This window comes from Phyllobates terribilis, unplaced genomic scaffold (assembly GCF_046119375.1).
Source record: "Phyllobates terribilis strain yellow unplaced genomic scaffold, ASM4611937v1 Scaffold_12__6_contigs__length_324123572, whole genome shotgun sequence".
NCBI classification, from domain to species: domain Eukaryota; kingdom Metazoa; phylum Chordata; class Amphibia; order Anura; family Dendrobatidae; genus Phyllobates; species Phyllobates terribilis.
Window position 1 is genome coordinate 309,183,638 of NW_027362772.1, and position 13,010 is coordinate 309,196,647.

Below are 13,010 nucleotides of genomic sequence, written 5' to 3' on the forward strand. Positions count from 1 at the left end.
GCCACAGGTTCCCTATGATACAACCGGCCACAGTTCCCCCATAATACTACCAGCCACAGGTCCCCCATAATACTACCGGCCACAGGTCCCCCATAATACTACCTGCCACAGGTCCCCCATAGTACTACCAGCCTCAAGGCCCCCCTAATGCTACCGGCCACAAGGCCCCCATAATACTTCCGGCCACAGGTTCCCTATGATACAACCGGCCACAGTTCCCCCATAATACTGCCGGCCACAGGTCCCCCATAATACTACCGGCCACAGGTCCCCCATAATACTACCGGCCACAGGTCCCCCATAATAATACTGGCCACAGGGCCCCCATAATAATACCGGCCACATGGCCCCCATAATACTACCTTCCACAGGGCCCCATAATGCTACCTGCCACAGGGCCCCCATAATTTTACTGGCCACAGGGCCCCCATAATATTACCGGCCACAGGGCCCCCATAATACTACCGGCAACAGGGCCCCCATAATGCTACCAGCCACAGGTCCCCCATAATACTACCGGCCACAGGGCCCCCATAATACTACCGGCCACAGGTCCCCCATAATAATACCGGCCACAGGTCCCCCATAATACTACCAGCCACAAGGCCCCCATAATACTACCGGCCACAGGGCCCCCATAATACTACCGGCCACAGGTCCCCCATAATAATACCGGCCACAGGGCCCCCATAATACTACCTTCCACAGGGCCCCATAATGCTACCTGCCACAGGGCCCCCATAATTTTACTGGTCACAGTGCCCCCATAATATTACCGGCCACAGGGCCCCCATAATACTACCGGCCACAGGGCCCCCATAATATTACTGGACACAGGGCCCCCATAATACTACCGGCCACAGGGCCCCCATAATATTACCGGCCACAGGGACCCCATAATACTACTGGCCACAGGTCCCCTATAATACTACCGGCCAGAGGTCCCCTATAATACTACCGGCCACAGGGCCCCCATAATACTACCGGCCACAGGTCCCCCATAATACTACTGGCCTCAGGTCCTCCATAATAATACCGGCCACAGGGCCCCATAATACTACCGGCCACAGGGCCCCCATAATACTACCGGCCACAGGGCCCCCATAATACTACCAGCCACAAGGCCCCCATAATACTACCGGCCACAGGGCCCCCATAATATTACCGGCCACAGGGCCCCCATAATACTACCAGCCACAGGACCCCCATAATACTACCAGACACAGGGCCCCCATAATACTACCAGCCACAAGGCCCCCATAATACTACCAGCCAAAAGGCCCCCATAATACTACCGGCCACAGGGCCCCCATAATATTACCGGCCACAGGGCCCCCATAATACTACCGGTCACAGGGCCCCCATAATACTACCGGTCACAGGGCCCCCATAATACTACCAGCCACAAGGCCCCCATAATACTACCGGCCACAGGTCCCCCATAATACTACCGGCCACAGGGCCCCCATAATACTACCAGCTACAGGTCCCCCATAATATTACTGGCCACAGGGCCCCCATAATACTACCAGCCACAGGGCCCCCATAATATTACCAGCCACAGGGCCCCCATAATACTACCGGCAACAGGGCCCCATAATATTACCAGCCACAGGGCTCCCATAACACTACCGGCCACAGGGCCCCCATAATACTACCGGCCACAGGGCCCCCATAATACTACCAGCCACAGGGCCCCCATAATACTACCAGCCACAGGGCCCCCATAATACTTCCAGCCACAGGGCCCCCATAATATTACCGGCCACAGGGCCCCCATAATATTACCAGCCACAGGGCCCCCATAATATTACCAGCCACAGGGCCCCCATAATATTACCAGCCACAGGGCCCCCATAATACTACCGGCCACAGGGCCCCCATAATACTACCGGCCACAGGTCCCCCATGATACTACCGGCCACAGGGCCCTCATAATACAACCAGAAACAGGTCGCCCATAATACTACCGGCCACAGGTCCCCCATAATACAACCAGAAACAGGTCGCCCATAATACTACCGGCCACAGGGCCCCCATAATAATACCAGCCATTGGTCCCCCATAATACTACCAGACACAGGGCCCCATAATACTACCGGCCACAGGGCCCCCATAATACTTCAGGCCACAGATCCCCCATAATACTACTGGCCACAGGTCCCCCATAATACTACCAGCCACAGGGCCCCCATAATACTTCAGGCCACAGGTCCCCCATAATACTACTGACCACAGGTCCACATAATAATACCGGCCACAGGGCCCCCATAATACTACCAGCCACAGGGCCCCCATTATACTACCAGCCACAGGGCTCCCATAATACTACCAGCCACAGGGCCCCCATAATACTGCCGGCCACAGGTCCCCCATAATACTCCCAGCCACAGGGCCCCCATAATACTTCCAGCCACAGGGCCCCCATAATGCAACCGACCACATGTCCCCCATGATACTACCGGCCACAGGGCCCCCATAATACTACCAGAAACAGGTCGCCCATAATACTACCGGCCACAGGGCCCCCATAATAATACCAGCCATAGATCCCCCATAATAATACCGGCCACAGGGCCCCCATAATAATACCAGCCATTGGTCCCCCATAATACTACCAGACACAGGGCACCCATAATACTACCAGCCACAGGGCCCCCATAATGCTTCAGGCCACAGGTCCCCCATAATACTACCAGCCACAGGGCCCCCATAATACTTCAGGCCACAGGGCCCCCATAATACTACCGGCCACAGGGCCCCCATAATGCTTCAGGCCACAGGTCCCCCATAATACTACCAGCCACAGGGCCCCCATAATACTTCAGGCCACTTGTCCCCCATAATACTACTGGCCACAGGTCCCCCATAATACTACCGGACACAGGTCCCCCATAATACTACCGGCCACAGGTTCCCCATAATACTACTGTCCACAGGTCCCCCATAATAATACCTGCCACAGTGCCCCCATATTATCACCGGTCACAGGTCCCCCATAATACTACCGGCCACAGGGCCCCCATAATAATACCGGCCACAGGGCCCCCATAATACTACTGGCCACAGGTCCCCATAATACTACCGGACACAGGTCCCCCATAATACTACCGGCCACAGGGCCCCCATTATACTACCGGCCACAGGGCCCCCATAATACTACCAGAAACAGGTCGCCCATAATACTACCGGCCATAGGTCCCCCATAATACTACCGGCCATAGGGCCCCCATAATAATACCAGGCATTGGTCCCCTCTAATACTACCAGACACAGGGCCCCCATAATACTACCAGCCACAGGGCCCCCATAATGCTTCAGGCCACAGGTCCCCCATAATACTACCAGCTACAGGGCCCCCATAATACTTCAGGCCACAGGGCCCCCATAATACTACCGGCCACAGGGCCCCCATAATGCTTTAGGCCACAGGTCCCCCATAATACTACCAGCCACAGGGCCCCCATAATACTTCAGGCCACAGGTCCCCCATAATACTACTGGCCACAGGTCCCCCATAATACTACCGGCCACAGGTCCCCCATAATAATACCGGCCACAGGGCCCCCATATTATCACCGGTCACAGGTCCCCCATAATACTACCGGCCACAGGGCCCCCATAATAATACCGGCCACAGGGCCCCCATAATACTACTGGCCACAGGTCCCCCATAATACTACCAGCCACAGGGCCCCCATAATACTACCGGCCACAGGTCCCCCATAATACTACTGTCCACAGGTCCCCCATAATAATACCGGCCACAGGGCCCCCATATTATCACCGGTCACAGGTCCCCCATAATACTACCGGCCACAGGGACCCCATAATAATACGGGCCACAGGGCACCCATAATACTACTGGCCACAGGTCCCCCATAATACTACTGTCCACAGGTCCCCCATAATAATACCGGCCACAGGGCCCCCATATTATCACCGGTCACAGGTCCCCCATAATACTACCGGACACAGGTCCCCCATAATACTACCAGCCACAGGGCCCCCATAATACTACCGGACACAGGTCCCCTATAATACTACCGGCCACAGGTCCCCCATAATACTACCGGCCACAGGGCCCCCATAATACTACCGGCCACAGGGCCCCCATAATACTACCGGCTACAGGGCCCCCATAATACTACCGGCCACAGGGCCCCCATAATACTACTTGCCACAGGGCCCCCATGATACTACCGGCCACAGGGCCCCCATTTTATGACCGGCCACAGGTCCCCCATAATACTACCGGCCACAGGTCCTCCATAATACTACCGGCCACAGGTCCCCCATAATACTACCAGCCACAGGGCCCCCATACTAACACCGGCTACATGGCCCCCATAATACTACCGGCCACAGGTCCCCATAATACTACCGGCCACAGGGCCCCCATAATACTACCTGCCACAGGTCCCCCATAATACTACCGGCCACAGGTCCCCCATAATACTACCGGCCACAGGTCCCCCATAATACTACCGGCCACAGGTCCCCCATAATACAACCAGAAACAGGTCGCCCATAATACTACCGGCCACAGGGCCCCCATAATAATACCAGCCATTGGTCCCCCATAATACTACCAGACACAGGGCCCCATAATACTACCGGCCACAGGGCCCCCATAATACTTCAGGCCACAGATCCCCCATAATACTACTGGCCACAGGTCCCCCATAATACTACCAGCCACAGGGCCCCCATAATACTTCAGGCCACAGGTCCCCCATAATACTACTGACCACAGGTCCACATAATAATACCGGCCACAGGGCCCCCATAATACTACCAGCCACAGGGCCCCCATTATACTACCAGCCACAGGGCTCCCATAATACTACCAGCCACAGGGCCCCCATAATACTGCCGGCCACAGGTCCCCCATAATACTCCCAGCCACAGGGCCCCCATAATACTTCCAGCCACAGGGCCCCCATAATGCAACCGACCACATGTCCCCCATGATACTACCGGCCACAGGGCCCCCATAATACTACCAGAAACAGGTCGCCCATAATACTACCGGCCACAGGGCCCCCATAATAATACCAGCCATAGATCCCCCATAATAATACCGGCCACAGGGCCCCCATAATAATACCAGCCATTGGTCCCCCATAATACTACCAGACACAGGGCACCCATAATACTACCAGCCACAGGGCCCCCATAATGCTTCAGGCCACAGGTCCCCCATAATACTACCAGCCACAGGGCCCCCATAATACTTCAGGCCACAGGGCCCCCATAATACTACCGGCCACAGGGCCCCCATAATGCTTCAGGCCACAGGTCCCCCATAATACTACCAGCCACAGGGCCCCCATAATACTTCAGGCCACTTGTCCCCCATAATACTACTGGCCACAGGTCCCCCATAATACTACCGGACACAGGTCCCCCATAATACTACCGGCCACAGGTTCCCCATAATACTACTGTCCACAGGTCCCCCATAATAATACCTGCCACAGTGCCCCCATATTATCACCGGTCACAGGTCCCCCATAATACTACCGGCCACAGGGCCCCCATAATAATACCGGCCACAGGGCCCCCATAATACTACTGGCCACAGGTCCCCATAATACTACCGGACACAGGTCCCCCATAATACTACCGGCCACAGGGCCCCCATTATACTACCGGCCACAGGGCCCCCATAATACTACCAGAAACAGGTCGCCCATAATACTACCGGCCATAGGTCCCCCATAATACTACCGGCCACAGGGCCCCCATAATAATACCAGGCATTGGTCCCCTCTAATACTACCAGACACAGGGCCCCCATAATACTACCAGCCACAGGGCCCCCATAATGCTTCAGGCCACAGGTCCCCCATAATACTACCAGCTACAGGGCCCCCATAATACTTCAGGCCACAGGGCCCCCATAATACTACCGGCCACAGGGCCCCCATAATGCTTTAGGCCACAGGTCCCCCATAATACTACCAGCCACAGGGCCCCCATAATACTTCAGGCCACAGGTCCCCCATAATACTACTGGCCACAGGTCCCCCATAATACTACCGGCCACAGGTCCCCCATAATAATACCGGCCACAGGGCCCCCATATTATCACCGGTCACAGGTCCCCCATAATACTACCGGCCACAGGGCCCCCATAATAATACCGGCCACAGGGCCCCCATAATACTACTGGCCACAGGTCCCCCATAATACTACCAGCCACAGGGCCCCCATAATACTACCGGCCACAGGTCCCCCATAATACTACTGTCCACAGGTCCCCCATAATAATACCGGCCACAGGGCCCCCATATTATCACCGGTCACAGGTCCCCCATAATACTACCGGCCACAGGGACCCCATAATAATACGGGCCACAGGGCACCCATAATACTACTGACCACAGGTCCCCCATAATACTACTGTCCACAGGTCCCCCATAATAATACCGGCCACAGGGCCCCCATATTATCACCGGTCACAGGTCCCCCATAATACTACCGGACACAGGTCCCCCATAATACTACCAGCCACAGGGCCCCCATAATACTACCGGACACAGGTCCCCCATAATACTACCGGCCACAGGTCCCCCATAATACTACCGGCCACAGGGCCCCCATAATACTACCGGCCACAGGGCCCCCATAATACTACCGGCTACAGGGCCCCCATAATACTACCGGCCACAGGGCCCCCATAATACTACTTGCCACAGGGCCCCCATGATACTACCGGCCACAGGGCCCCCATTTTATGACCGGCCACAGGTCCCCCATAATACTACCGGCCACAGGTCCTCCATAATACTACCGGCCACAGGTCCCCCATAATACTACCAGCCACAGGGCCCCCATACTAACACCGGCTACATGGCCCCCATAATACTACCGGCCACAGGTCCCCATAATACTACCGGCCACAGGGCCCCCATAATACTACCTGCCACAGGTCCCCCATAATACTACCGGCCACAGGTCCCCCATAATACTACCGGCCACAGGTCCCCCATAATACTACCGGCCACAGGTCCCCCATAATACTACCGGCCACCCGTCCCCCATAATACTACCGGCCACAGGACCCCCATAATACTACCAGACACAGGGCCCCCATAATACTACCGGCCACTGGGCCCTCATAATAATACCGGCCACAGGTCCCCCATAATACTACCGGCCACAGTTCCCCATAATGCTTCAGGCCACAGGTCCCCTATAATACTACCAGCCACAGGGCCCCCATAATACTACCGGCCACAGGTTCCCCATAATGCTTCAGGCCACAGGTCCCCCATAATACTACCAGCCACAGGGCCCCCATAATACTTCAGGCCACAGGTCCCCCATAATACTACCGGCCACAGGTCCCCCATAATACTACCGGCCACAGGTCCCCCATAATACTACCGGCCACAGGTCCCCCATAATACTACCAGCCACAAGGCCCCCATAATACTACAGCCACAGGGCCCCCATAATACTACTGGCCACAGGGCCCCCATAATACTACCAGCCACAAGGCCCCCATAATACTACGGGCCACAGGGCCCCCATAATACTTCAGGCCACAGGTTCCCCATAATACTACTGGCCACAGGTCCCCCATAATACTACCGGCCACAGGGCCCCCATAATACTACCGGCCACAGGGCCCCCATAATGCTACCGGCCACAGGGCTCCCATAATACTACCAGCCACAGGGCTCCCATAATACTACCGGCCACAGGTCCCCCATAATACTACCGGCCACAGGTCCCCTATAATACTACCAGCCACAGGGCCCCATAATATTACCAGCCACAGGGCCCCCATAATACTACCAGCCACAGGGCTCCCATAATACTACCGGCCACAGGTCCCCCATAATACTACCGGCCACAGGTCCCCTATAATACTACCAGCCACAGGGCCCCATAATATTACCAGCCACAGGGCCCCCATAATACTACCGGCCACAGGGCCCCCATTTTATGTTCAGCCACAGTTCCCCCACAATATAGTGCCCCCATAACATTGCCAACCACAGTCGCCTCCTCATTTAGAATATTATTCGAGCAGAAAATGTAGTGTCCTCCAGTAAGACCCCTCATTCTGTTACCGTCCCGCTAAACTTAGGACATTTATCGCGTTGTAATTCTGACAATAATCGGGGAGGAATCAGATTTTCATATATTTATCTATAAGAGATGGAATAGAAGCCAAATATTTAAGGCGCCACCTCATTGACGGCCTTCATCTGCCATCTAGTGGTATTTTCTCAGTACTACAAGCTGCATCTTAGTATTTTCTCCCCCCCTTCTTTTATAGAACAAGATGTGCAGTATAAATAATGGCAATATTAGGAATTAATTGTAGGCATTTTATTCTATTTAGTGCCTCCTTCTAAACCCACATGTGAGTTACACGGAGATCCCTATATCAGTGCCAATGTCACCCTCAGCTGCAGGTCTTCTTCTGGACACCCCGTGCCCCTGTACTCCTGGATAAAGAAGGCAGCGGTCAATGTGGTTTACTTTCCTCCTGTTCACGGTAAATTCAGTTTTTTATATACATGTGAATTGTATCCTATTTTATTTTCATCAATCAGAAATGGTAATATTTGCCCTCGGCACTTCTACAGGCGCTGACCCCTTTCCAGCCTATGCTTATTCAGCTGTAGCAACTATAACTCCCAGCATTGTCTGACCATTCGTTTTGCGGATGACAGAGAGATGGCAGTCGGTGTCGATGCTGTGTTTGAGCCTTTGGTCTTCATTAAATACTTTGTGGCAGATTGAAGATGTTTTATATAAATAGATCTTAAATACTTTGCAATGTAAAAGTTATTATAAAGTTGTTGAACTTTTTGCTCATTTCTCTCCTTTTGACTTAGAACACTTGGTTCCATTCATAGGCAGAAGTAGCTACAATTGTATCCAGTGTAGACAATGCTCAAACCTAGCTAGTTACAATGTATCAGTCTGGAGTCCACGTTGTTTAGCTGATTGTGTGAACTAGATACAATTGGATACATTTCTCTTCTGAGAACAGAACAACATCTAGATTGTTTTTTTTATATTCAGTGGCAGCAAAATCCAAGGTTTTATTCACTGACACCATATAAAGAGCTTTAAAATGGGGAGGAACTGAAACCTAAGCTTTCATAGACAATCGATGACTGTTTCACTCATACAGAAGCTGTTTTCTCCCCAGTTTTCCTTAGCTTAGTCACGATTCTTTCCTAATGTTATGGCTCCCCCCTAGACGGTGTAAAATCGTCAGTGATCAGTGACTTATGGACTTTAGTAACTTTCATCACAGTCGGTTTTATGAGTTATTGAGGAAAGAAAGGAGGATTAAAAAAAGGTTGGATGTGTATGCGGTTAAATATTAGGCCACGTTCACATGGTCAGTATTTTACATCAGTATTTGTAAACCAAAACCAGGATTGGGTGATAAATGCCAAAGTGGTGACTTGTTTCTATTATACGTTTTCTCTGATTATTCCACTCCTGATTTTGTGCTTACTGATGTAAAATACTGACCAAATACTGAAGGTGTGAATTTTGCCCTAAACAAAGACTGAGGTTTCCCGCATCCAGGAATCGCAGAAGCCCATTGTGTGATTTAAAGTTTTGCAACTTTGTGTAATTTAATTCCTTAACATTTTCAACATCTCTGCTTGATGTCACCAAATTGTTTTTAGTCATCAAAGTGTGAGAACTCAACTTGTCCTAAAATCTCACAGCTGAGTAGTATTATTATTATCATCCCCATTTTGAAGTGCGGCGACAGGTGGGACGTCTGACCGCAGCTCTATTCGTTCTCTTGGGGGCTTCCAAAAAAGAGCAGCGCTCACAGCCACTGAGGGAATGAATGGATCAGTGGTCGCATCTCACATGCCGCTCCAGTCTAATGGGGAGAAAAGCTCCACATTCTGCCGGTGTGTGCAAGCAGTCAGACCCCCACCAATCAATATTATCACTGATCCTGTGGAGAGATGGATTACTTGTTTTCACCGGAGAACCCCTGTAAGTGCATCTCTGCCGCTCTGGTCCAAGTATTTAATCACTAAGGCCACGACCCCACTATCAGTATTCGGTCAGTATCCGGTCAGTATTTGGAGTTGGAGCCAAAACCAGGTGAGGAACAATCAGAGAAAAGGTAGAATAGAAACAAGTCACCAATTCTGCATTTATCACCCACTCCTGAGAAAAAATACTGACCGAATACTGATGGTGGGGCTGCTGCCTAATAGAAAAAAATATTTTCCTAGTTAATATCAGCGAGAACAAATGACCGCCATACACAACACAGTCCACTATATCAACACCAATAATACCACATACAAAAGGGACAAATATAACCACACCATGACCAGATCACATATTACCACCACATAGTGACCGAATAATACCACATACAAGGAATAAATACAGCCACACCATGACCAGACCACCCCAAAATGACCAAATACTACAATACTGATCATGAATACAAACCACAATACTAACAACACTGTTATTACCACCAGCGACATTATACACAGGAGCTCTGTATATAGTGTCAGTGTACAGGTAACACAGTGATCACCAGTGATATTATACACAGGAGCTCTGTATATAGTGTATAGGTAATACAGTGATCACCAGTGACATTATACACAGGAGCTCTGTATATACTATATACACACGTGGTCAAAATTGTTGGTACCCCTCGTTTAATGAAAGAAAAACCCACAATGGTCACAGAAAAAAATTGAATTTGATTAAAGTAATAATAAATTAAAAATCTATGAAAATGAACAAATGAATGTCAGACATTGCTTTTCTGCTTCCACGGAATTTTTTTTTAAATTAAACTGATGAAATCGGCCTGGACAGAAATGATGGTACCCCTGAAAATAATGTGACAAAAGGGACATGTTAAATCAAGTTGTGTCCAGTAATTATCATCACAGGTGTCTACAATCTTGTAATCAGTCAGTGGGCCTGTATATAGGGCTAGAGATACTCACTATGCTGTTTGGTGACATGGTGTGTACCACACTCAACATGGACAAGAGGAAGCAAAGGAAAGAGTTGTCTCAGGAGATTAGAAAGAAAATTATAGACAAGCATGTTAAAGGTAAAGATTATAAGACCATCTCCAAGCAGCTTGATGTTCCTGTGACTACAGTTGCACATATTATTCAAAAATTTAAGATCCATGGGACTGTAGCCAACCTCTCTGGACGTAGCCACAGGGGAAAAATTAATAGCAAATCAAAGAGACGGATAATACGAATGGTAACAAAAGAGCCCAGGATAACTTCTAAAGAGATTAAAGGTGAACTTCAAGCTCAAGGAACATCAGTGTCAGATCGCACCATCCGTCGTTGTTTGATCCAAAGTGGACTTCATGGGAGACGACCAAGGAGAACACCATTGTTGAAAAAAAATCATAAAAAAGCCAGACTGGAATTTGCCAAACTACATGTTGACAAGCCACAAAGCTTCTGGGAGAATGTCCTATGGACAGATGAGACAAAAATTGAAGTTTTTGGCAAGGCACATCAGCTCTATGTTCACAGACGGAAAAATGAAGCATATCAAGAAAAGAACACTGTCCCTACTGTGAAACATGGTGGAGGCTCTGTTATGTTCTGGGGCTGCTTTGCTGCATCTGGCACAGGGTGTCTTGAATCTGTACAGGGTACAATCAAATCTCAAGACTATCAAGAGAGAAATGTGCTGCCCAGTGTCAGAAAGCTTGGTCTCAGTCGCAGGTCATGGGTCTTGCAACAGGATAATGACCCAAAACACACAGCTAAAAACACCCAAGAACGACTAAGAGGAAAACATTGGACTATTCTGAAGTGGCTTCTATGAGCCCTGACCTAAATCCTATTGAGCATCTTTGGAAAGAGCTGAAACATGCCGTCTGGAGAAGGCGACCTTCAACCATGAGACAACTGGAGCAGTTTGCTCATGAGGAGTCTCCAAAATACCTGTCGAGAGGCGCAGAAGTCTCATTGACAGTTACAGGAATCGTTTGATTGCAGCGATTGCCTCAAAAGGTTCTTCAAGAAAATATTAAGTTAAGAAGAAGAAGAACCATCATTTCTGTCCAGGCCGATTTCATGAGGTTAATTTTTTTTTTAATTCTGTGGAAGCAGAAAAGTAATGTCTGACTTTCATCTGCACATTTTCATAGATTTTTAATTTATTATTACTTTTGTCAGATTCAAGTTATTTCTGTGACCATTGTGGGTTTATCTTTCATTAAACGAGGGGTACCAACAATTTTTACCACGTGTGTAGTGTAAGTGTACATGTAACACACTGACTCACCAGTGACGTCTCTAGGTGAAGTCCTTCATCTTCGCTTTTCTTCTTCATCACTTCTTCCAGCCAGGAATCATCTCTGCAGAAAATAACACACAGTTATCAATAACTGATCTCTTCTACAGCACATTCCCACTCCCCCCTCATCTTCTACACTACACCAGTTGAAGAAAAAAAGCGACATAGTGCCACCCTGCACAGTAACTGGACCCCTCTTTTGTCCCCTCCCATGGAAAACTGTTTCCTAAAAAGTAAATTATATTACAGAAGTAATAATGTCCCTAATTGGACTCTAAAGTAATAATGTTCCCCACTCACCACCATAAACTAATAAAGTATGTTCCTCAATCTGGTCCCAAACAGTAATTAAGTCCCTTGTCCAGCCTGCCCCCCCACATATCCATCCTGGCCTCTATGTGTCCAGAGTGCCCCCACCCCCCATATATCCGCCCCCCCCATATATCCATCTTGGCCTCCATGTGTCCAGCCTGCCCCCCCCATATATCCATCCTGACCTCCATGTGTCCAGCCTGCCCCCTCATATATGCATCCTGCCCTTTCCCCCTGCATATATCCATCCTGACAACCCCCCATATATCCCTTCTGACCCCCATATATCCAGTGTGGCCCCTCCATATATTTATCCTAGCCTACGTGTATCGAGCCTGCCCCCCTCATATCCATCCTAGCCCCTCATGTGTCCAGCCTGCCCCCCC

General features: G+C 50.2%; 1 protein-coding gene across 1 annotated transcript in view; it reads left to right on the forward strand.

The window, feature by feature from the left end:
• Positions 1-13,010, forward strand: part of ESAM (endothelial cell adhesion molecule) — a 144,087-nt gene that overhangs the window by 98,038 nt on the left and 33,039 nt on the right. Inside the window, 1 exon segment of the mRNA XM_073657376.1 lies at positions 8,363-8,518. Within this exon segment, the coding sequence (XP_073513477.1) occupies positions 8,363-8,518 (156 nt within the window).